Source organism: Micromys minutus, assembly GCF_963924665.1.
Source record: "Micromys minutus genome assembly, chromosome: 1".
In the NCBI taxonomy this organism is placed as follows: Eukaryota; Metazoa; Chordata; class Mammalia; order Rodentia; family Muridae; genus Micromys; species Micromys minutus.
This window is the reverse complement of record NC_137969.1, coordinates 63,281,952-63,307,631: the sequence shown is the minus strand read 5'-3', so window position 1 is coordinate 63,307,631 and position 25,680 is coordinate 63,281,952. Positions and strand designations below refer to the sequence as shown.

The following is a 25,680-nucleotide window of genomic DNA, read 5'->3' as shown; positions in this document are numbered from 1 at the left end:
GACAAGAGGTCAGAGTGGGACTTCCGTTAGGGATATATATACACAGACCAACGGGGCTGCCCAGGTACCACTTGTCAGTGTGGCCTCCTGGGTAGACCAGGGCCATCGAGCTTTGCCCTCTGTCACCCTGGGACCTGAAACTCAGACACAATGACAGACTCAGCTTCAGCTTCCTCCTGGCACAGACTCCAGACTGGACTGTAATGGGGACAGGGGTCTTCTCTGCTGGGCACACTAGTAAGACATCAACCTACACAAGGCACAAGCCTTTAGATATAATTCCTAGCAGCTCCCCTTCCCCTGTCCAGGAGAGCAGCCTGGAGGCAATGTTTTTATAAAATGTTTCTATAACTTAGAGACAAAATTTAAATTGCCCATAATCTGACAGACCTTTTTGCTGTGCACTTTCTTCCTGCCTAATGGACCATCATAAAGACAGCTGTGGGTGATTTAAGTGAGAATGGCCCTCATAGGCTCATATACTGTTTTAGTCCCCAGCTAGTGGAACTATTTGGGAAGGATTAGGAGATGGGTCACTGTGAGTGGACTTTGAGGTTTCAAAAACTCAAACCATTCCTAGTTAGGTCTTTTTCCTCTTCCTCCTCCTCTTGTTCCTCCTTCCTCTCTCCTCTCCCTGCCTCATGTGTATGGATCAAGATGTAAGCTCTTGGCTACTACACCAGTGCCATGGCTACCTACTGCCATGTTCACAGACTCAGATTCCTTCTCTAAGTTGTCTTAGTCATGGTGTCTTATCACAGCAATAGACAAGTAACCATGACAGTGTATTACCCTCCCCATGTGCTTGCTTTTTCAAAAGACCTGGGAGTGTAACAGTTGTGAGATACCAACACAGGCTCTCACATGCTTTACCAGTTTGAATCCTGCTTGCTCTTGACCCTGTAGCACAGCTCCTAACCCTACCAGCCCACATACCACACTGGGCATGGTGGGAGTATTACTGGGCTCCAATTATATGCTGTTCACACACCTTCCAAAAAAGTCTATGTCCAGCTACATAGCCCCCTGACAGCAGCCTGCATCCAGTACCACCCTGAGAGTTGAACCTGGTCAAGGGAGTAAGCTCACCTCACTCACACCTTCCTATTGAGGGCTACTGTAGAGCCCAATGCGGCTCCTACCCCTCACTCTGCCAGCCTAGTCCCTCCCAGGCCCCTCTCTCTGAGGTCACACACTGGTCCCCAAAGCTGAACTGCAAGCTCCTCTACAAGTTTCCCGGGACCAATAGAGCAGGTAAGGTGACAGCACCAGGCTGCCATGCTTAAGAGACTGCCTCTCGGTTTCTCAAAACACCTACCCAGAGGCAAGAAGCATGCCCCGGGTTGAAGATGACATAAACATCCCCGTGTCCCAGACTGCCACAGCAGCTCTGTTCCCATACCTAGCCACTCTGCCCCCATTTTGGTATCCATAGCCGGTGCAGGACTGAGCCCCCCACTCACCCTGGATGCTCAGCATCTGGCCCAGCTTCAGTGCGGCCCCACGCACCTTGCACAGTGTACTCACAATGCGCTCTGCATTTGCCTCTGACAGGAAGGGGCTAGAATCCAGCACTGCTTTCTTCCCTGTAGACAGGTGGGGTCAACATGCATTCAGGGATTAGGAAGGATGACTGGAAGAAACCTTCATGATGCCTGGGCATAGGGACTCAGGAAATATGCACAACTGTTAGGTGTCCACAGAAACAGGAAGAAAATTTCAAATCCCTGTGCGCATCCTCTATAGCCCTCCAAAGCTAGGGAAGCCTCCCCTGCTAGTGAGTCAAGTCTGACATGAGAGCTAGAAGATCAGCCTCTGCCCTACTTGTCCTGGCTGACGAGTCCCTGGGTCTGTGCTCTGTGCCACGAGCCCTGGTTACTGTAAGGACTCCCATCATCAGGGGTCAAGGACAGCACAGTCCTTGGGTATTGTTTCTCCCCTCTGCCCCACAACTTGGCACAGCCAACTGGCCCAAAGACAACCCCTTCTAGGGCACAGAGTGGTGGCAGCAGCTGGGTGATGACTCCAGGGAGTTGACAGTGCCAAATGCATCCTGCTGCCAGCCACCAGCGTGGCCAAAGGGCACCATTGCTTCTGCCCACATGCCAAATCCACCCTGTGGCAAGGGAGAAGCACAAACAGGGGTTTCAGCTGGCAGGTCCCCCTGTCCTCCCTCAGCACCCGGCAGCTCCTTCAACATGTAACTATGGACCTGAAAGGCCAAGGGAAGAGGACTTAACAACTGCCCTTGCATCAAGCAAAACCCAGCCTGCTTCTGGCAGGACAGAGAAGGGGCTACCATGGGGAGAAGAGTTAGAGCCCTCAATTGCCAGCCCCCAGTGACAGACACACTGAGGCCTTAGGCGCACTCCTTGGTCCAAACAGGAGGACAACATGCAGGGTAGGAGGGTCATCCCACAGCAGTCTGAGCTATTCCAAGACCCACTGAAACCCTGGTGTAGGACCAATCCAGGACAAGTGGGCCCAGAAGAGACCTTGGCAACAGCAGAAAGCAGCACCAGGAGTGGATAGCCCTCCCCTATCCTCCCCAGGTCCCAGGACTCAGGGTTAGGAAGACAGGAGAGGGAGTGAACACAGCCAAGGCCACTAATTCCAGGACAAAGGAGGGAAACTGTTGCTCACCTATACACAAACCACACCTCAGCTGAGTCCCATCTCCTGGTACTTGGAGATGGTGTCTGGCCCAACTGGCTTTCTTGGGCATCTCCACCCCAGGGTGGTCTGATCCTCATAGGCTTGAGACATGTCCCCTTCCCAGAATGGCCTGAGCCAGGCAGGACAAGCCAGAGACATGGTGGTATACCCAATGCAGGACATGATCATCCAGGCAGAGCTTTCTAGCCTGGACAGCACCTTCAAGGTCAGGGCATTGTAGGCATATTAGGAAGCCAGAGCAGGTGGCTCTCCCAAGGCCATTTACCTCAGGACCTACTGGCAGGGCTAAAGGAACCTAAGCCTCAATCACTAGAGTCCCTAAAAAAGGACACCAGCGATGCCCTTGAAAGCAGGCTGGCCTCTTCTCCTCTTAGACAAGGTAGGGTGGAAAGTGGCTGGCAAGGAGTGCTGGGTCTTGGGAAAGCCAGCTTCTCATCCAGAAAAACACAGGCCTCCCGTCCCAGAGCACTTAAGCACCAGTACTAAAAATACCCACGCTAAATCCCATTCCCAGGTCCCTTTCAAGAACACACAAGATGCCCATCCTGGTGCATCCTGAGAGCCCATGAGTGAAGTGCTGCCTGGGAAGCTGGTAACCCCCATCCCCAGACCCCAGGAGCATAGGCCATGAGTATCAAGAGGTCCCATGAATAGGTGTGAGAGCTGTAAGGAGCCCTCAGTTCTTGAGTGGGACCAGGACAGAGGGTGCGCAGCCTAGAACCTCAAATGCACTTTGAGAAATCCACTAACTGGAACCCCTAATGGCTCTGCTGGGTAGACACCCAGCCACCTGCCCTCAGTGAGGGGCTCACATAACATCCCATGGCTCCTTCCCCAGCCAGAATCTAAGCATCAGGAAAACCCTCAGTTTTGGGGGCGGGGGCCTGAATGCAGAACATTCTCTAGACTGTATAGCTACAACAGTCATTAAACTTGTGTTCCAGGCAAGCCTGATGGGCCAGATCCTGGGAGGCAGAAAACAGAGGTGGTATGATCTTTGTCTCAGAGATAACAGTCTCTGGAATGGTCCCAGCTGAGATCTCTGAGCCATGTTCAATGAAAGAATGACACAATACACATGTCCCAATGCCCTACATCCCTACCCACGGGGACAGAGGAGCTCTGTGCATTTGACCTAGCCAAATTACAATTCAGAAGATGCTCAAGGGCAAGGCAGGAAAGGAGAGCAGGAACAAAAGGTGGGCATGCAATTAGGCATGCAAGCAAGTATGGAGGTGCATATGCTGGTGGTAGCATGAATGTGGGCAGCCAGAGGGGGGGGTAGAAGATCATCTGGGGCTGAAGGAGGGAGCCATCTCCAATCCTCCAACTCTAAAGCAAGTCAGTCTACCAAACAGTCACTCAACCCCAGTAACACCTTCTGCATGAACTACATTTCAGAGGGCTCCTGCAGTCGGAGAATGGATGGTCCTGGTGGTTGAACAGAGGTGTGCTAGACACGGATAGGCTAGACCTTCCAGAGTCATCCACCCTTTCTACACAGGGCCCTGCTCACCTGTGGAGTTCTCAGAACGCAGACTCTTCTTGGCAACTTCAGCCAATGCCCCAAAGCCCAGACCTACAGCCAGACCTGGAAGGGGAAGAGAGCAGGCGCTTGAGTGGCTGGGACCTCCCACCTTCCAGGCCTGGTGAGCAGCAGGCAGATACCACTGCGGTGTGCTGACGTTTGCTGGGTACTCAAACATTCTGAAGAGGAAGTAAGTAAGAATACACACTGGTGGTTTCAGAACACTGGGTAAGTGCTCCCTGTGAATTTACACAGCTCTTACCTGTGACAACCCACATGCATGAAAACACAGACCGACTCTGGGACGATGGAGTAGGCCTGGTCTATGGACCGCTTCCTGGCAATACAACTATGGAAGACAACCAACCACTCAAGTTTACAAGAACATCCTGTAGTCTTGAATTTCCTAAGTTATCACTGCATTGATATAAAACAGACAGCAGTAAATGCTGGGATGGTCCACAAGAGCAAAACCACGGGTGTACTCACTAAAGTCCTTGGGGACAGAACAAACCCCACCTCACCCCCCCCCCCATGCTGGCAGCACTGGCAGTGACTGAGAACAGCCCTTGGGTCTTTCCTTCCAGCAGGTACGACTGAGGCCAGACAGAAAGCCTGGAGTCCAGCTCAGGGCCCACAGCTCCCTGGAAGCTCCCTTCTCGAAGGCTGTACAGGACAGGCACATTGCTCAGAGACGGGGTAAGGGCATGAGATGTTCTCCAGCCTCTCTACAGTAACAACGCATTGTAGAAAAACGCTGGATTTGCCAAAAACTTACCAAAAAGATTTAAGCTGGGTGTGGCTACACATGCCGTTATCCAAGCATTTTGGAGGTTGAGGCATGAGGTCTACCAATTTCAAGGCCACCCATGGATACAAAGAAAATTCTAGGATATCCAGGAGTATATGTGGCAACTTTGTCTCAAAAAAGTCACTCAAGTAATTTCTTAAATTCTTAGTAAGTAAAGGGTAATTCTTTTACACATTTAATACTATACTTATCTGCCACTAGGTGTCAGTGCATGCTCTACTTTGCCCACCCTAACAACAGCTCCTACCTCAGAGGTCACTAAGAGAACCAAAAGTCCAAGGCATGGCAACAAAACTGCTTGTTTATTCAAAACTATCAGAGCAGTGGTGACAAAGGAAGTCTCATGTCAACTACATGCATGACTTTTAAGATTTCTAGAGACCATTTTTTAAAAGGGGACAGGGGACATGGTGAATGAATTTTAATGCATCTAGCCCAGCATAGAAACCAACATAAAAATTCCATCTTGTGTGTGTACATTGTTTTCAAATCCTGTGGGAAGGTTCATGAATAGTACAAATAGGGCAGGACAAGCCAAACTGGAAGAAGACACAGAGACAACCAGGAGATGTTGGTGGCCTAGGCCAGGGGTGTTACTGTGGATGTCTGGTGGGCAGGCACTGGCCCTAACAGTCCTCCTACCCAGGTTACTCTGGAGGGCACTGGGCACTGGGAGCCAGAGTTCTGATTAAACATTAACTTCCCACCCTCTGTCTTCCTCACCCTACCTAGCACAATGTCTAACTTAGTAAAAGAAAGGACAGGCAGCACTAACCTTCAGCAATGTCCCTTTGGAGCCCTTTCAGCTTAAAGCAAGCCCTGAGACAAGCCCACAAAAGGCAGGCAACCTCCCAGGTCATGAACCTGTCCAGCTGCACATACTGTAGCCAGAGCCCTCCTAAGCATACCCCGGCTGGACTTAGTGCTGTGTCAAACTCTTTCTGGGCAAAGTACAAACTCTACAGAGGGGGTGGGGAGATTGTTATTAAATGCCTGAAGGATCAGTTTAGAACATAAAGGCCTCTGGCTCCTTCAGTAGCTACACCAGACCCAGGAGCTGCCAACAGAGGGACAGGCTCCTGCAGCAGGCAGGAAGGTAAGAACAAGCTTACCCAGACAGCAATCATGATCTTGGCCTCCTGGTTCTCTGGACCCAGAATAAACTGCCACCCCTTTCCCTGGGCCTGGTATGTGATTCTTGGAATCCCTTGCCTAGCTCAGCCTTCATCCAGAGCCAGGTGAACCTGGGGAAACTAACTCTGGGAAGAGGGAAACTTCAGGCTGGGATTTTTCTGCCACCTTCATATACCTTGCTCCTGCACCCAAGGACCTCACACAGCACTGCCTCTCCTACTGTGATCTGTGTCTAGAAGGCTTGTTCTCTATGTGTCACTAAGAGGAGAGAAATACTGTTGGCAGCCTGACCTTCCTCCTGGCCTGTAACAGCACACTGCCCATACTCAGAACGTCCCTAATACTTCTCATTAAAGGTGGTTTTGCCATCAGGGAAGTGACAGGGCACAGGACTCTCCCCCAGGCAAAGCAGAGGTGTAGTGGACCTGTGTCCAGGTTGGGAGCCAATTCTGGGTAACCTGGGTGCCTCCCCACTCAGGTCCCTCTGGAGGTCACCAGAGAAGCAGTCACTCCACGCCCTACCAGTTACCACTGGTGGAAAAAGCAAAGAATCTCAACATTCAGGGGTCTTCATGAGGAGACTGGGTAAGAGAACAGGGCAGCAGGCCCCCCTCCTGCTGAGATACCAGGAACTGTAGACCAGGCCCCACCTGTACTCAGTAGGGACCCAGACTCTTGTGTGTGTGCTAGGCAAGATCTCCACTCCTTAAACCACTTCCTTTGACCTAAACTCCACTTAAATTTTTTTTAAAGAATTATTTTATGAGTACACTGTAGCTGTCTTCAGACACACCAGAAGAGGGCATCAGATCTCATTACAGATGGTTGTGAGCCACCATGTGGTTGCTGGGAATTGAACTCAGAACCTCTGGAAACGCAGTCAGTGCTCTTAACCAGTGAGCCATCTCTCCAGCCCCAACTCCACTTAAATTAATACACGTGGCTCACTCACTCTGCTAAGGAAGTCAACATAGAGCAGACAGGCAGATATGGCTAGTGTCCTTTGCATGGGAACTAATAGTCTACTTCTAGATGAATACCTGGCATCCAACAGCAGCCTCACCCCCACAGGAGCTGCAGCCTAGGAGGAAGAGGAACAAAAAGGAAGAGACAAAGCTCCCTGAGGTGTCTCCTCCCAGGGAAAGACCTAACAGGTCCTCTGCTGGCTATGTGGAAAGGTAGGTGCCTACTTATACTCAGCTCCTCCCCTAAAACTGTACAGAACAGCAGCCATTCCCAGCATGTTCCTGTCACACCTGATGAAGAATTTGCTCTACCACATACCACAAGCACCATGACAGACTGCTGCTTCACTTCAGACCAGAGACAGTCAGTGCCCACAGCTTGAACGTTCTGAAACTGCCTGTTGTTTCTGCCACAGGTTGGCAACAATGGAGAGAAAATAAAATAACTGACACAGACAAATATACAGACAAGAGGACATACTTGCCAGGAAAGGGGAGACAGAAGGTCCTGGGCATCCCTGGCCAACTCAACACCAGCACCATCATGACCACCAGAACTGTTATGTGGCTAACCACTGCTCCATGGCCAGAATGTGAAATAAGCCGGCAAAGCTATTCTTTCGTTCCGTACATTGCCTGGACCTGGAGAACCTACAGTGCACAGCTAAACCTTCATAAACTGCCCCTCCAGAAACCCACCTCACAGCACCCTGCTGCAATGGCCAGCACTCGCAACAGGACCTCTGCAGATGAGCAGTGTCCATGTACTGTGTAAGTGTCATTCCAGAAGAACACAGGTGTGGTAGGGTCAAAGGCTGCTTGAAGAAAAACAAGGACAGTCCCCAAACCTGCAGCAAACTGAAATGGCTTTAACTGTCAGCAGCAAAGTGCCACAGTCTGTCAGTATCACAGCTACAGATGTGGGATCTGGTAAACATGTTCCCCAATGGCTGGTCCCAGAGCAAAGATCCTCTACCTAAAGGGCCCAGTGAGGTGTCTGTACTCAAGGCCGGTCTCCTTCCAGCAAAGACTGCCCCAAGAAGGACCCGCCAAATAGTCTAAGCTGTAGCTCATGACAAGACTCAGTCACACACCAGCCCCAGGGATAAGCCAAGATGAGGCTGGAATCCAGTAACCAGGTCATCGCCCATGGGAAAACCCAGACCCTCAACAGCTACCTCATGGGCAACCACCCAATTCTGGGGCACTGCTGGATCCCCAACCACTTCCACCTTTATGTACAGTGGCCACCTCCACTGGAACAGTACTAACAGGGCAGGGCAGCAGAGGAAGGGCAGCAGAGGGTACGTAACCACCTCACCTCCAAAGTTGGCCAACCGCCCAATCCGGGTAACTGGCACCTTGCGCTCCCGAGCCCGCTCACTGAGCTGGAGGGAAAAACAAAAAGACCTATAGGATCGACAGGGCTAATGAACAAGACAGACAGTCTGAGGCTCATGCTGTCTGTCGCTCCCCTCTCCACGCCCACTGGCAGAACTGCACAAGATGGCTTCCATGTATTTCTAAAGTCAGAGCATCCAGGGGGCTGAGGGGAAGGCAAGATGAGGGCCAGCACCAGCCCCACTTAAATGATGCCTCTCAGACCTACCATCTGCTTATGTGGCTTGCCCTCAGGGCGAGCCTTGGCCTGCCGGGCCTTTTCAATATCTTCAGCCGTGAGGCCTCCCACAGGAGACTGGTCCTGGTGGAAGAATCTTCGATGGCTGCTGCTGGCCAAGAACAAGTCTCTGTAATCTACAAAGAGCCTTCCATTGACTCTGCCCATAGGAGATATGGCCTGTCCAGAGAGCCCAGCTTCCCTGAAAGGTCCACTGGAAACATAGGCAGGAGCTGGGCCCTCACTGTGGGCGTGACCCAGGGATGAAGACAGTGATTGGTCCGGGGAAGAGGCTGCAGAGAAGTCCGGGGAGGTTCCGGCTGCCTGTGGTGTTGAGAACTGAACTTCGGCTTCCAGATCTTCGAAGTTCTCAGTGGCATATGAATCGTCATGCTTCTCCTGACCCTGAAGAGAACAAAAGCCAGCGTGAGGGGCAGGACTGGTCAGGTGAGGGTACTTGCATGTGACTGCCAGTCAGCCCTCTCTAGCCCTCCAAAGGTGATGCTACCTAAGACCTGAGGTCCACTTCAAAGCCTAGGAGGCAGCAACTAGCTGTCACATGCTTCTTCTAGAACCCTGCTGTGTGATCTCAGGCAGGAAGCTACATGCCACCAGGCACCTATGACTGGCCCAAGCAGGGCCAGGGAAGATGAGCATGACTGTAGCAACAGGTTCCCCATCTATAAAGCGGGGCCAGCACTGAGCCCATGAGGCTTTTAGGAGAGAAGCCAGGACAAAAGATGAGGAAAGCCTGCAGAAACATAAGCCGAAGACCGGCAAGCGACGGAAGGAGAGCACAGGTGGGAAGCACAGGGTGGCAGCACCTCAGGGCAGACAAAGCCCACCACCATCCCGGCATGCAGATATGGTCCTTGCCAGCCTGAGATACAGAGAAAAGGCACAGAGGACAACCCATGTTTCCTTTATACATTATAGCTTCAACCTTCAAGCCCAGATTAGTTCTAATTTCTAACCTGGAATGAACTTGAACAAGTTCCTAACCACTCTCAGTGACTTCTACATCTGAAAATAGGGCTCCCACTGTCAGACAGCAGTTACACCCAAGGTCACAGAAACTGCTGGTAAAGGCTATAATTAAATAGCACTGTGTCCTAGAGATGGAGGGGGAGGCAGGCCTATGGCCATGTTCTCTGGTCCAAATGAAATCTGAGTAAATGACACGGCCTACATGCTGTCTACATGTCATACAGCCACACAGGGAGACCCACAGCCCCGTGAGCAGCTACTGGAGATGCCCTGAGGACTAAAGCCTGCTCTCCTAGAAAGTAGGTAGACTAGGTGCTACTCATATTGCAATGCGAAATGAGAGCTGATGTGTCCAGTACAGGGCAGAAGTCAAGAGGCAGGAGAGCAGGGGTCCAGAGCCAAGGCTAACCCTGCTGCCCAAAGTCCCAGAGTACAAGAAACACAGCACACTGGGACCTGGGGACTTCTCTACAGCCAGGAAAGGCCTAGTCTGATGAGGCTGGGTCAGAATCCCCTCCTGTCCCATAACTCCCATGATAACCTCCCTAGTCTTGTATGACTGCTATACGGTAGCTGAGGGCTCCTACAAGCAGCAAAGGACCCCTAGTGCCCGAAGGTCCCCAGCCTCTGCAAGCACCTGATGAAATGTGTGGATGAGAGGCATACGGGCTCCCAGAGCAATCAGATCCCTAAGACCTCCGAGATGGAGAAAAGCAGCACAAACCTAAGCATTAGGGACTGAAGGGAGCCCAGGTGGCCGCTGTGCCCACGGGCCTCCTCTATGACAGTGAGTTATCCATCTTCTGTCTCAAGTGTCTCTACAATGAGTGGGAGCTCACACACTGGTGGAGAAGAACAGTCTAGAATACAGTCTTAATTTGGAGTGACCCGGAGCAGTGGAGCAAGCTCACCTCCCAGGCTTTCTACAGGACCACCACCCACCACACAACCTCAATACCAGGACCAAGATTCTCCCCTATCACTTGATATAAATCACAGGCAGGAATAAGCACACAGACATCAGCAGTAGGAGACCTCAAGAATACAGGGTATAAAGAATTAAAATCAGAGGTGCCAATAGGGTGAGGAATACAGAGGAAGGAGAGGCCTGGGAATCCTGAACCCAAAACTGAGACGAGGTTGGGGACTGGGACAGCCTTGCAACCAGAAAAGAATGAGACCTTTATCCAGAACTGTTTAAAAAGAAAAAAATGCTTGTTGTTTAAGCCTCCCAGTCTGTTGTCTTCTATTATAGTAACACCCCCCTCATAGAGAAACCTGATCTGCCCTAGTATGACAGCAGGACATACCACAGGACAGATATGGCACAGAAAAGAGGAGGGTGATCTCTGCAATGCACACACACAAGGGTATGTAATAGCAGCTCTTGGCTGAGGCTCAGGAAGCCTTGCCTATAGGAGGAGCCTTCAAAGGCTGAAGTTGAGGTAGGCTGGTCTACATGAGCCCTGCTGTGGACTGCTTATCTGAAACCACTGCATGACAGTACATGGAAGGTGATTACATCATGAACACAGAGCCAGGAAATGGTCCCTTATTAGATGCCAAATCTACTAGAGCCTCAATCCTGGCCTTCCCAGTCTCCAGAACTGAGAAGTAAAATAGTGTTATTTAAGCTTCTTGGCCTGGTCTTCTTACAGTGTCCTATCCTACACTAAAAAGACAGAAGGGCACACCAGCCACTGGACACTAAAGTCTCATCTACAACAAGACAGAATGTCAGGTTTCTGTGTCCTGGTTCATTTCCTGATCACATTAAAAGCTCCAAGCTCTGCCTGCCAACACCCCATACCCACTGTTAGAAGGGACCTCTCACCTGCATGTTCCCAAAGACCATGCTGATCTGCTCCACAGCTGTAGACTGCAGGGCCCTGGCTGCCAAGATGAGCTCTCCACCAAGGCCCAGGTTCTGGAGGTGGGTTTCCACAGCTGCCTGGGTCAGCTTGGCAAGGCCTTTGGCCACCATGATGGCATCCCCCAACATAGCAGCCATCCTTCGGGGCTGGAAGAAAAGAGGGCAAATTAGGGAACAAGATACCACATCTGACACAGGGTCATATGTGCTCACCCTGACTAGGTCCCACCAGACTCTGAGCAGAAGGTAAAACTAATAGTTTGGTTTTTCCGCTGATCTTCCCTTTAGAGAACTGAAGCAGCAGGGGAGGAGCAGGGGCCAGAACAATGACTGCGTACTACCATGCACTTACCAAGGCCCGAGCATTTCCTCACCTGCGCCTCAAGAGCACCTCTGAAACACCTCAGCACAGAAGTCAAAGTGCTCAGGCAGAGCCAGGACTTAGCATCTGCACTGACTCCTATTATAGTGCTCTTCCTTCTGAACCACAACGGTTGGCTGAAGCAAACATGGCCCCTCCCTGAGTAGTTCCTTGCAGGGCCTTGGGGCCCACTTCTGACAGTGGTGCCTCTCCTCAGGCCTCAGTAGATGAGGGTACCTGCCTCTTTCAATTATTGATGATTGCCCAGTAAAGTGGGAGGCAGCCACTCACAGACTTCAATACTGAGAGGACTCCCCTGACTCACAGGTCAGCCAGGGGTTTCATGCTGCAATTCAACACTGAGAACAGACAAGACACACAGAGCAAGAAAAAGCAATCGTACACCACTGTGGAGGCCTGCTGCCTGCCACTATTGTGTGCCTCCTTTTCCTCTCTACCGGCCATAGCAGAAAGTATTTCTGAATGTAGGTCAGGGTCAGAGATGCTAAGATCCAGTATCCACAGTGTAGTTAGGGCCTGGCCTAGTTGCTCATTAACTACCCCTGAGGCATGTTTATAGGTTAAGATCAGTCCTGTTAACATGCTAGAAGCTAAAGAAAAAAACAGGGAGAGCCAGAGATCCCATTGCAAGCAGCACCGTGACCAAGGCAGAGAGCTGAACTGGGCAGACCAGGTAAGTAAGGGACACAGAGTCTACTTTAAGTCCCAGGAACAAGAAAGTCAGAAATCCACAAGAGGGATGTGAAGGGCACTTCAGACTGGGACTTGCATAAGGTATGGACTGAGCAGGGACCCTGACTCACAGACACCAGAAGAGAGAGGACAGTCAAGGGGCACCTGGATTCCATCTTTCACTACAGTACAAAGAGAGGTACAGTTGGGGAAGGGTACACAAGAGCACTGGCAAGGCTCCTGACCAGAATGAGGGGACATCTGAACATGTCAGCCCTAGTCACTCCAAAGAGTCCAGCAATCTGCTCAGTCCCAAAGCATGGCAGAAAGACACCTTTATTTAAAAGTAGAAACTGGGGTGCACGAGTGAGTGTGTGTGTGTGTGTGTGTGCATGTGTGCGTGCATGTGCATGCATAAGAGGGTGGAGAGAGGACTCAGCAGTTAAGAGTACTTACAGCCCTGAGCTCAGTTCCCAGCATCCACAGCAAGTGGCATACCACTGCCTAAAAGCTCTGGCCTGTGCCAGCACCTGCATCGTATGCACACAGCTACACACAGATACACTGTCCTTTAAGACCTTAGAAGGAGAATTGTTATAACACAAACTTACTACCAAACAGCCAGCTATAAGGCTGTGTTTATAATGTGCCCTTGGGTGGTAACTTTCTCTTCAAATACTAGCAGTTAACACACACAGGGATAAAATTTTCTACACACCTCTTAATATTTATAAACAATCCATGGCTGTCTGTCACTGAGAAAAACAGAATCAGAGAAGGAACTAAGTATCCAAAGTCACCAACAACTTCTCAGTGGCCCTGGGAGCTGGGGTTGGGGTACAACAGTCCTGACCTATTTTGTGCCTCCTCAAACACTTGGCTCACTGACTTACAAGGACAAGGCACTGTTCGGTCACAGCTTACTGACCCTCCAGTCTAAGCCAGTAGGTTTGGAGAAAAAACGACCATGTCACACTCAAGGGTTCTGCTCTGTACTCCTCTGATTTAATGGCAATGAACCCACAAACCAAACAGCTAGTTCTGGTAAGACAGTGTGCAACTGGAGCTCAAGCAGACCTGTTAGCACCTGACTCACAGCAGCCACCACCCTCGACACACACCGACGCATCCTGTCCACTACCCTGAAGTCTAGACACTACCCAGGTCTCCCACAAGGGATCTGGTTAACTTGGAGAAGGTAGCTGGATTTTGAAAGAGATCTGTACCAGAAACACACTCCTATTAGTGGCCCAAAGACCATCATTATGTCCCAGGAATCCCCAAAATCAAGCAATCACATCTAAAAAAACCAGGACACAAATCTCCCACACAACATGACCACAGCAGTGACAAAACCTCACTTTGCTCATTGCCTGACACTGAATGTCCTCAAAACATCCATCTAGACCCACAATGTTCAGACTTTGACTTTAGGCCTGACACTAATTCTGCCTGAACTTTCTATTTAAGATACTCTACCCACACACTAAACTTCCATAAGAAGAAAGCTGGTGAGTGATTTTGGGCCAGTGTAGCCTACCTGGCCCACTGCACTGATGAGAGTTTAATTTCTAAAGCCATTTTAGGCCCTGCTGTGGGACCCACCAAAAATCAGCACTGACTCCCTGCTTCCTGGATACAAGTCCACTGCTAAAACAAACAAACAAACAAACAAACAAACCACTCTCAAAAGGAAAATGTTAAGCAAATGAACTGATGAGGTGAAGCCTCTGCATTGGGAAATCTTTTTCAGTTATTTTCCAAACCTTTTTAGTTCACATATCCTACTCTAAAAATGCCAAATAAGTCATCTTACAAAAATAAATAAGTTGGGGTCTGGAGACAGTTCAGCGGTTAAGAGTCATTGTTGCTCTTGCAGAGGACCCAGGTTTGGTTCCCAGCACCCACATGGTGGATCGAACCATTAGTAACTTCAGTTATAGAGAATCCAGTGCCTTCTTCTGATCTCTTCAACAATCAGGCAGGTGCATGGAACATATACACACATGCAGGCATATACATAGTTAATAAATAGTTTTAGAATGAGCCATACTTTCTTTCCTGCCTGAACAGCTGTATATGAAATGTTAGTGAATTCCAAAATGGTGCCAAGTCCTGCCCTAGATACTGTACCCAGATTCCCTTGTAGATTTCTGCTTTCCTCAAGCCAAGCAGTTCCTGCTAACAAGCACAGCCTACTCTGTACGAGCATGAAGACTTCTAGATTACTGTGGCCATCCATGGCCACCCCCTTGGGTAAACATTATTCACCTGTTGTGCAGGGTTGTGCTGGGCCTCCCTCACAGTACAAAGTGAGCCTTATCAGTCCAGGCAGCTTTCTGCAAGGAGTCTTTGACCTCCAGTAACAAAGAGGAGGTGAGGAGCAAATGACTACAGGAAGCTGCTTTCCACAGCTCTCATTCTGACTTTCTTAGACCCTTAGGAGGCATTTATGGCACAGTTTACATCAAAAGCCCACGAGCCCTTTCACACACGAGAACCATACCAGAACCATGATTTCATGGACAAGTATTAGAACCCTTGTGGGGAATGTCAGCCCCACTATCCTCCCCGCCCTCCACCAGCCCTGACAACAGTACCCTGCTGGTTTGGGGACACTGCTCCTGGGTAAATGTTCTCCTCTGAGGGGAACTAAAGATCCAACAGCCTCAAGTAAAGCTGTGTGAGAGAGCAGATACGCACACCTGGAGAGGACAGGAGTGAGGGACTATGCCAGCATCCTTCAGGTATGCATATCGATGTACCTGGCTTGTTCCTGCAAGCCTGGGTCAATGTGTCCTAGCCATGTGCCCACAGCACAACACACAAGTGCATCTATAAGGGGCACCAACACCAGGGAAGCACTGGAGGCAGAAAAAAAGGAGGTACTGCCTCGTGAAATACCATCTTCAGAGCCTAGACATGGGCCCAATCCTGCCACCACCAGCCAGGTGACTCAGGTTCTTACACACCTCTTTTGTTCCTAATGTTAAATTTATATCAGCAAAGCAAATAAAGACAGTCTCAAATGAGACAGAATTGCTTTGAATAAAGCTTGCCCTCTGGAGCACAGAGACTGAGAAAGAGTCACAGGCAGACCAGAGGCCAATGTCCCCCAAGTTTTGGGAGGTTTTCCTGCTGACCATCATTTGCCAACACCCCCCCCCCAAATCTTCCAGAGCCACCTCCTGGAGCCACACACCCTGACTGGAAGTTATCTGGGAAATTGGGGACCTTCAAATAAAGTCACCAGGACTGACAAACATGCCCAGGGGATGCAGGCTTGAACAAAATACAGAAAGACATGTGGGCGGGAAAGTCTTTTTTAAACCTGTGATGATTCCAACAAGCACAAACCTGAGGAAGCATCAAATGCTCATCCACTGAAGACCCAGGTGGGAAGGGAGTTTTATCCGGCTGGAGGGTAGCCATATGCACCCCACTTCATGGCCAGGACATACCAAACTGTCACTGTTCTTGTGGGGTAAGAGCAAGCTGAGATGGTGTATGATTTCCCAAGAGTCGGTTAATACCCTTCATAACAGAACATCATAGACTAGCTCTGGGACAGTGAAGTTGTGCCATTCACACCTCTGAAAGCCAGGGTGGACCCTTCTCATGCCCTTCCCTGTCACAGTTGCCACTAAAGATTTGGGATGGCTGGGATAAGAACCTAAACAGAAACTGCTCAGGAAGTCTTCGGCTCCGAGAAGCCTTTCCTGAACAGGTAGCACAGCCTTCTGGTGCACATACATCCTCGGGGTCCCTCAAGCACTTTAAGCTTGGCATGTAACCCCAAGCACAAAACAGCTCAGTTCCCCACCCTGTCTCCCCTTGGCCTTCCTTCCCATGCATTCCCAGGCTGCCAGCCAGAGCAGTTACCTCTCCTAGCTTCTCTGACCTCGCCCACTCAGCCTCACCAGCCTTAGGCTTACTATGTGGCTAAACCACTCCTGGACTTCATGGGGCTCCCTCCTGAAGGCCTCAGCTCCTTGAGCAAAGGGAACCAAGTGTATTTCCTCCCTCCTCGGGGGCATCTGTCCCAGCTTCCTGAACCATGCAGCCCAATGCAGCCACAGACATACTCTCCAAATCTGTCTAGTAGCTGTCTCGTCAGAGGCTGTTAGCCACAGGACAAGAACCACTCTGTTCAGGTGCATATACTCCTGTCCCTCCAGCACCAAAGGGTACTTATGGTAATAAATACCTAGAAAATTAGAAGAATTTAGCTGGTTCCTCCAAAGCTTGAGAAAAATGGCTCAAACTTTCTTACAGCTTTGACCCACAAATGGCAACCAAACACTCCAAGAACTAGTCAGAAGCAACTCCCTCCAGCTTCTGTCGACAGCAGAAGGACCTGGAGGTTTGACAGACAGCTGCCATAATCCCAGGCTTCAGTGTTTCCAGCAAGGTGCTACGTACCAACTTTGAGAGCTCTGGTCCTTCCAGAAAAAGGGGAAAGAAAACAGGGGTGACTGTCACCCCATGCCGAGCACCAGGCCTCCACAGAGAGACATTTCTAGCTCCCACCTGCCGCTCTATCTCCGAAGCCTGGCTTTATCACTACACAACCCATTCAGATGGTCCATTTTCCATGATTCCCTTGAGTCCCTGAAGAAGGAAACCAGAGGGATCATACTTAAAGACAATGGCCCCCCCAGAGACAACAACAAGAACTCTCTGGACTATCACTTCAAAGGTTCTTCCTCTCTGGGAGATCCCATGAGGCTAGTGAGTGCCTTCTCCCCCTTCCCAGTGAGGAACCTTCTTTTTCCTTTGGACATAAATGTGGATTTCAACCCTCTAAGGGAAATGAAAAGTCACATTATAACCTTAACATTTTTCATTTTCTGACAAAAAGGAAAAAATGTAAGGACTATTTCCTCCAAGGACTCAGACAGAATGCATTAGAGTAAACAAACTTGAGAACCAAAATCCTTGAATCCCTGTTTATTAGATTTGTCCTTTGCCTGTATCTTAAAAGCCACATGTCAAGGACCATTAATGATACACCTCAGTCACCAAACTCCAGGCCTCAGTCTGCAGGTCAAGCAATGTCCTGCAGTGCTAATTCCAAAGGCAATGCAACACTAGATATAGAAAAAAATAAAAAGAAATAGAACAGAGCAGTCCTCTGTTTTTCCTTTCAGCAAGCAACAGTAGGTGTCACCAAGGAGCCAAGCCTCTGCTTACCCAAGTCCCCACACAGGGACCCACACCAAGAATCTCTGCCCCTTCTCCCCAGGCCATCTGTCTGATAACAACCCCAAAATCCTGCCCCAATCCCTCAAACTGCATTCTTTTAAAGTGGTGTCAGCTCTAAAAATGGGCATCACCACACTATTGGAAATGGATAAGCGTCCAAATTACTTTCTATTATTGTGTTAAAGACACCATGGCTAAAAGTACCTTCAAGGAGGAAAGGGTTTATTTTGTTTGCCTTACACACCCCATCTCAGCCCACTAAGGAAGCCAGGGCATGAACTAACAAAGTAGGAAGAAAGCTGGGGTACAAACTGAAACAGAAACCACGGATGGACTCTCTTGACCTGCTTTCTTATACAAGGCAGGAGGACACCTGGCCAGCGGTAGCACTGACCACAGTAGACTGGACCCTCCTACATCAATTAGACATCACGAGACAATACCTCAAAGGATCTGCCTACAGGCCAATCTCATGGGGATCTTTCTCAATTAAGGTTCACCCTTCCCAGAAAACTCCAGGTCTCTGTCAAGCTAACAAAAATCAATCAACACAGTGAACAGCAGAATATGTGTAGGATGAAGTAACTTAAGAATGTGGCAACCTAAATACCACTAGAGAAAGTATTGACCAACAAGAGCATACTGTATGTTCCCTGGAGGGAAAAACATGTCATCACAGAACATTTAAAAGCATGAGAATTTTGCTGGGATGTTAGAGTCTTCAAAAATTTGTTTTCTAAAAATTTTTACAGAGAACATGCATTATTTGAATAATATTAAAACTTTGTTTTTTGAAACCCTTTAAATATGTTGTTGAAGAAAACGTTTTAAGTAAGCACACGAATATGTAGTTTCAAAAAAAAATATTCCATATCCTTCTAGTGGCTGTCTAGGGTAGAGCGAAGAGTGGGTTAAGGGACGGATCAAAAGGCTATAAATAACACTGCTCTGGGCCCTTGGTTAGCCCTGGTCTTCAGAAGACACCTCCCCCTAACTGACTGCCAGGCAGAGCCTGTAGGCATCTTACTTTGGGGAATAAGGTTCAGCTGCCCTTCTCAGAATGGTGGAGAGAAAAATCACTTGGCCCAGACCTTTCCTCCCCACTGGCCCTGCACCAGAATGTAGATACTGTTAATGAATGCCGACACTACACACAAACTCTCTGGACTTTATCATTTAGATCAAATAACAAGTATGGTGACCATATTTTCTCAACAGGAAGACAAAGATGACTAGTGTCCTTCAAGGCCGGGGGTAAGCACATCAAGACTCTGGGCCATATCTACTCTCACAGCAACCAGCAGGCCTGGAAGAAGTGAGGGTGTTCTAACAGAGCGGCTGTGCCGTCTCTATAGCCATCTGGTCTTGGGAAACAATCAACTCCAATGATTTAGAATCCTCCTGGGAATTTCACATCAAGAAAAGAAAATGGCTGAAAACCTGAGCCACCCACAGAGGAAACTTTTCTGTCAAATATTTATTTGCAACTTGTCAGCCCTTGTTGCAGGAGTGGGCAGCCAGTGACAGGCAGAACCACACCTTGACCAGGACAGCTTGAGTGTAGGCTTCTCTTGCCTTCTATTTAAGCTCTCCCCTCAGGTAAGGGATCAGGGCATGGGGGTGGGGTGATCACTAGATCTCTTCCACTGAAGAAATCTCCTTTTTCTGACTTTCACTGTTATTTTGTTCTTTTAATTTGGCTTATCAACGATGGGTGGCTGAGCCTGGCTTGTTAGAGCAGCCAAGGCATAAACTCTGACCCTAACTCTGGTAACACTACTGCCTATTTTTGTAGATGAAGCTGTACTGAATCACACCCACGTGCTCTCACTTATGTACTTCCTACAGCTGGCCATTCACAGTTCTTGTTGGTTGTGTTGCAAGAGAGACCAATGGCCCACAAAACCCAAAATACTTAGGTTCTGCCCGTCAAAGATGAAGTCTGTAGGGTTCAATTCTAGGACAACAAACTATAACCATAATTATTCAGGGACATCACCAGAACTGTATCCTAACAGGCCAATGATCCTGGAACAAAGACTCCCACACTATCAAGCTCATCGCCTGATATCAAGAAATGAACTGACCCACCAGCCAGAGCCTGGAGACCACCATGCCAGCTCCCTGTACAGACCCACCTGTATTCTCCTCCTCGACCCACACAGAAAAGCACTGTATGTCCACGGCTCAGGCTCTTACACATCTACCTCATCTACCACCTCATCAACACTTCGTTCCTTCACAGCCACAGCCAAACACTGAGAACCAACATGGAGCACAGGGTGTCCGCTGGTAGGCAGGCAGCAGAAAGAGGTGTCCCCAAGCCTCATGCAAGGCCTTTCTTGACTATAGAACAGTGGTCAAATACTGGAGAGTCACACTGGCTGTTCAGCCTGCCCTACACAAGAAGCCGGTCTTCAGCACCACTCACTGAGAACTCCAGCCAGATGTAGCCCTGGTCGTACATATAAATCCATACCACTGTGGAGGCTGAAGCAGGAGGATCATAAGTTTGAGACCACTTTGAACTACATAACAAAGTCCTATCTCAAAAAAGTATATATTAAAATTGTATGTATTAAAACTATTTGGCTCAGGTAGTGGCCCAGCAATAAGGTTAAGACCTCTGTAACTGGTCACCTGGTTTGAACCCTGGCTCTGCTGCCAACTTGCAAGTTAACAAGTCCCTCAGTTTTCTCATTTGCACTTGAGAGTAGATTAGATCCCTCACATTTAAGGTATTTATGGCATACACTGGGAATCTAGATGCATTAATTGGCATGATTATGAACAGTGTGACCATTTGGGTACCCTGATATAGACCCAGTGGAAGCAAAAAGAGAGTATAAATAACTAATGATACCTTTAAAAAAAAAAAAAAAAAAAAAAAAAGCTCTCCCTGTAAAGTCCAGGATCACTTCTGAGTGAGGGAGACAGGCAGTGCTGGGCAAAGCAAGGTTGGTTCTCACCAGGGTGGTTTATTTAGCAATGTGGTATGAAGCACCACCCCAGAGAGGTGGTTCGGCATGCTACCTGGCAACTTAAAACACCTGGAAACATGCTGGACATAAACACCCACAGACACTCCTCCCGCCAGTGCTGAGAAGGATGCTCTCTGCTTCAGCTCCCTTACCCACTAGCACACACACACAGACACGGGCATGGCACCAGTGCCCTTCAACAGCAGTTTTTGTGAGTCAGGCTGCAGGAGTCTCCAACCTGACTTGAGTCTGCAGACACAAGCATGTTTTCCTAGATCCATCCCATTCCTGTCTACAAGCGGGAAGGGGGAGAGCGGAGGAAGCAGGCAGCTGTTGCCCAGGAAGCTAGTCTGCTCTGGCTATTAAAAGGACAGTCTATGTGAGAAGAGAAGAACATTCTCAACAAACCTGGCCACAGCAATGCCCACCCCGCCCTTTGATACCAACATCTCAGGGAGCCATTCAATTACTTTCCACTTTCTAAAAAACTGAGTTGTCTGTGAGCACCGTCAAATGACAACCACCGGCAAACTACCAGCAACTTGTGCTGCCTCCCTTCTCCATGCCAGGATTGGAGACGAACACACACCTGGCACTTCATGTGAACAGTCTCCAGGACATACCACCCAGACCAGTGAACAGCAGGCCTTCTAGTTCCGGACACTTAACAAACTATAGGCTGACAGACAGACTGACAGATCGGTTTCCAGCTTCAGCTTAGATACCATCTACATGTGACTTCTGGGACACAGGTTCTGTTCCTGAAGCCAGTGTGTCCTACTTCATGTGTAAATGAAGACAGTGTTTTTATACTCAGAGTAAAGAAGGGTGATAAGGAGCCACACAGGGCTCTTTCTGAAATGATCTTTTCAGATTTAACCAGGTCTGGAGACAATAATTCTTAAAGGAATTAGGAAGAACCCATGTAGACATTCTAGGAAAACAGCAGGAGAGATACAGTCCTGTGCTGACTTCACAAAGGTGCAAGCAGAGAGTCTATATACCTCAGGAAAATCCCAGTGCAGTGCAAGGGCAGAAAATGGAGAACCATCTCTCTGCTGCAAACACACACACACACACACACACACACACACACACACACACGGGGGTGGGGGGACGCTTTTTATTTCAGTACCCCCGGGGGTTCCTGTCCGTCCTATACTTAGCCCAGGACCTCCTCCCTCTGTAACAACCCCTTTGCTCCTTCTACTCTAGAACATAAGTGATCAGATATGCACTCCTTCAAATTTTTGGTCCCTCATTTCAGAGCCTCCTCTCTTCCAGTCTTTTTCCTGTGCATGTCCCCTTTTACATACACCCTTCCTTTCAATCACACAACTCATGCCCAGCCTGCCTGCAACAAACACAAGGAAGCTCCTGTACACACTGCGCTCCTAGGAAGAGAGCACACACCCGCTGCCCTCTGTGACATCTGAAGTGCAAGCCAGTGCAACTCAACCTACCCTTACCACAACTCTCCACTTCCTGTCAGCCTCACACATTCCCACAACTCTCCCTGCAATTCACTTCAGCAACCGTTCTTCACCTGTTCCACACTCCACAGCTGAGCCAGCTCAAGCAGGTCCTAGCCCGCCTGCCTCCCCACTGTGGACTGCCTTCTGCTGCTTCCTTCTGTCCACGAGCTACTCAAGGCCTCCCCATTCACAGGCCAGGTAGGCTCTCTGATCTGAGTTACCCATATCTGCACCACACATGCGTCCCAGTGCTACAAGGGTGATAAAACCATTCTAACTTTGACTGTGGTAGTGGTTAATGATATATTTTTTCAACTTTGTGGAAAATAGGTGAATATAGTGGGTGTAAATTTCATGTTAATAAAAAAAGGATAGAAAAATATAGCCCCATCATGTCGGATACTATCATCACTGTCCTCCAAATTAGTTCCTTCCCCTATGACCTCTACCTTCAGGACTGACAACATTACACAACTTCACCATCTGGAACTCTGACCCATATACCCTACCTGTATATATTCAGTCCACACGCTGAGTCGTATGCGTCCTCTGAGTCCACTACCTGTAAAACTTGTCACCCTGTCCTTCTAGGCTGCCCCCTCCCTCCCCTTCATGCCCATTCCCATCACACAAGCAACTAGAGAGCTGCCCCCACTTCCTTTCCCACTGGCTCTCCTCAGTTCTTGACTGTTAATAATAATGTTAAAACTATTTCCAGTTGCCGAACCAAGACAACACTTATAAGATTCCTGTCTAATTTTGCACACGGCTCTGGTTTCAACTGACAAAGATAATGACTCAGTGTCCATGGCTCTTCACGGAAAATTATCCTGCCAAGTTGAGAGCTTCCCAATAATAAACCTCTCTTAAGAAGGAAGTGATTTCCCTTCCAGATCTTTTTCTGTGGATAACAAAGGGCACCCCCAAAGACCCTCCTGGGAATGTTCCCCCTCCCCTAGCTGTGGAATCCTGACACATTCCCACAGAAATACAAATTCACTGTGAAGGCTTGGGATATTTTTCTTTCCTAGTGCATTATCCTTCATCTTCTCTGAATAGCCATCATTTTAGGACTTAATAAGTTCTGGGTTTCACTGAAGGCAAAAAGTAGACCCAAAAACAAAGCCTCTTGCTCTGCACAAAAGAAGAACCAGAACATAGTTTCTGGTGCTCACCCACTATAAATAAATTCTACAAACTGTGTATGTGCAGACACTGCATCAAAACACCTGCATGTGTGTGCTTGTATACGTGTGGTGTGTGTGCAGCCAGACACTCCCTGCAGACACAGGCATGTTCTCCTTCCACATTACAAGACACACACGAGTCTAAGCAAAATATGTGGATAAGAAAAGTGCACCCTCAGAAAAGTCTCCTAGCCTGCATTCAGGCAGCCCCCTTGTTGGTTTGCTGTTGAAGAATCGTGGTGGTTTCCTGCGCTTACCTGCCAGGTCGACCAATGTTTCTAGGAGCAGAAACTACCAGTTTTCCACATCCTCACAATCTGAGCCTACACAGTCACATTCATCAGGCACAAAAGCACAGGGTCTCTGTCCCAAGTCTCCTTTGGAAAGTTTCACTCCTACCACTGTGTGCACTTGGGGTTTCTTTAAAGTCCCATCCACATGCCTTCCACCAGTTGTTTACAACAGTGACATCACACTATCCTAAACTTCCCCAACTACTTGTGGGCACATTGCACAGAGGTCCCTGACAACATGGGACAACCCTGTCTCGAGTCTTGCCTGCATAGTTCTCAACCAATGTTGCTGAGTGGGTATTTGTCAAAGCCAGGAGACATTTTCAATTGTCACAACTGGTGGGATTGGGTGGGGGAAGGTGTCACTATTTTTTGTCTAGCATTACAAGCCAAGGATTCAGCTACACGCCCTACAAGGCACAAGACAAGCAGGCACAGTAAACAAGGTTGGTTCCAACATGTTTATAGTTTGGAGTTGGGGACTCCTGTTTTAGGTGGTTCATTAGCCCAGAGAGAATGCACAGATTGCCTGCCTCGCTTTTCCTCTGTGTCACCTGGCCCCAAAATGATCACAATCCCACTGTCTTCAGCATTCACAAGGCTAAATATAGTATCCAAAACTACCCTCAGAGTCATACAGTCTGCTCTTGTAAGCCAACACACCCCTCTAGCCTCTTCTCAGAAGTGTCTTCCTCACTCCAAATGTTTCCCAACAGCCTCCGTGCCAACATGGCCACCTGCCACAGCACAACTAGATGCCTGGCATGATCATTAGTCCAAATCCTCCGGCAAGAAAGTTGGCCTGACACACCCGGCTCCGGAGTCCTGCTCCACAGACACCAAGTCCAAGTGAGCCTAACTCAATTTTCTATAGAGCTGCAAGCCCAACCCAGATTGGATGTCTGTGGGCACACAGCCTCTGCCCCTTCAGGAAGCCCAACCAATGAAGGGTCCCAGCACCCAGACCCGCCCCTACAGCGTTCTCTGTCCCCTCACATTCAGAAGGTGGCTTGGCTGCGTTATGTGACAGCTTCTGTGCAAGAGAATGCAGGAGTTGCCCAAACTGCTAGTGTGACCACCAGTGTCTGAAAAGGCAAGAGGAAGGACCAAAAAGAAACTAAGAAAAGGAAAAACTCCAGCCGTTGAAGCCCAACAGCTGTCTCAGGCAAATAAGTCGTAGTTCTGACTCAAACTGCAGCCAGAGCCCGATGCACACAGTTCCAGGGTCTGGGAACTCAGAAACATTATCGGGAGAAAGGTAGCCACGTGCGAGGACTACGCAGAGGCCCGCTAAGAGGGCTCCGGGCGCCTCCAGGAACCCACGGCGCCACGCGCAACCCTCTGCTTGCAGAGCCAGACCCGGGACGGAAAAGGGCTGCACCATAACCTGGCCCTGAGGCTCCTCGGCTGAAAGAGAAACTCGCAACCCAGGCCGCACTGTCCCTTGAACGTGCAAGAATGGACTCCCGGGTGCTGAGGCTAGCAGCGGGCGGGCAGGCGGCAGCCTTACCCGGCTGCAGGAAAGTTGGCTCCTCTGTCAGCAACGCAACGCCTCCGCGCGCTCGCCCGGGCTGCGAGCGCTCCTCACACTCCTCACGCGCTCCAGGTCTGTTTACCTTCTGGCCCGCGTGCGCACGCCGCGCTGCGCTTGCCCCGCCTCCTGGCCCTCCCATTGGCTGAGCCGCTGTTAGCTGCCCCAGTGCCACGGGACGCAGTGGGAGCGTGCTCCCCGCGTGCACGGCTCATAGCCAATAGAGACTGAGGGTGGAATGACAGAAACCAATGAGAGGCCGCCGTTGGGGGCTGCGGTCCCTAATCTGCCAGTTCGCTGTCTTTTCTCCTCGTTTGGGGAAAAGTGGTGCTGTGGGTCTGCGGTTCCGTTCTGGCAAGAGT

The 25,680-nt window shown here is 49.4% G+C and overlaps 1 protein-coding gene across 2 annotated transcripts in view; it reads right to left on the bottom strand.

Moving 5' to 3' along the window:
• The window catches only part of COQ8A (coenzyme Q8A), a 29,142-nt gene extending 3,741 nt beyond the window's left edge, over positions 1–25,401 (bottom strand). Inside the window, exons 1-6 of one of the 2 annotated variants that reach the window (XM_080934647.1) lie at positions 25,298–25,401; positions 11,554–11,739; positions 8,724–9,137; positions 8,436–8,502; positions 4,193–4,267; positions 1,464–1,586 (exon numbers count right to left, since the gene is read on the bottom strand). In XM_080934647.1, the coding sequence (XP_080790773.1) occupies positions 1,464–1,586; positions 4,193–4,267; positions 8,436–8,502; positions 8,724–9,137; positions 11,554–11,730 (856 nt within the window). In that variant the 5' untranslated portion in view covers positions 11,731–11,739; positions 25,298–25,401. Of the gene's footprint in view, positions 1–1,463; positions 1,587–4,192; positions 4,268–8,435; positions 8,503–8,723; positions 9,138–11,553; positions 11,740–22,816; positions 22,959–25,297 lie in introns of those variants that run through there. The other variant, XM_080934648.1, reaches the window with a different exon arrangement.
• Positions 25,402–25,680: the final 279 nt, after the last annotated feature.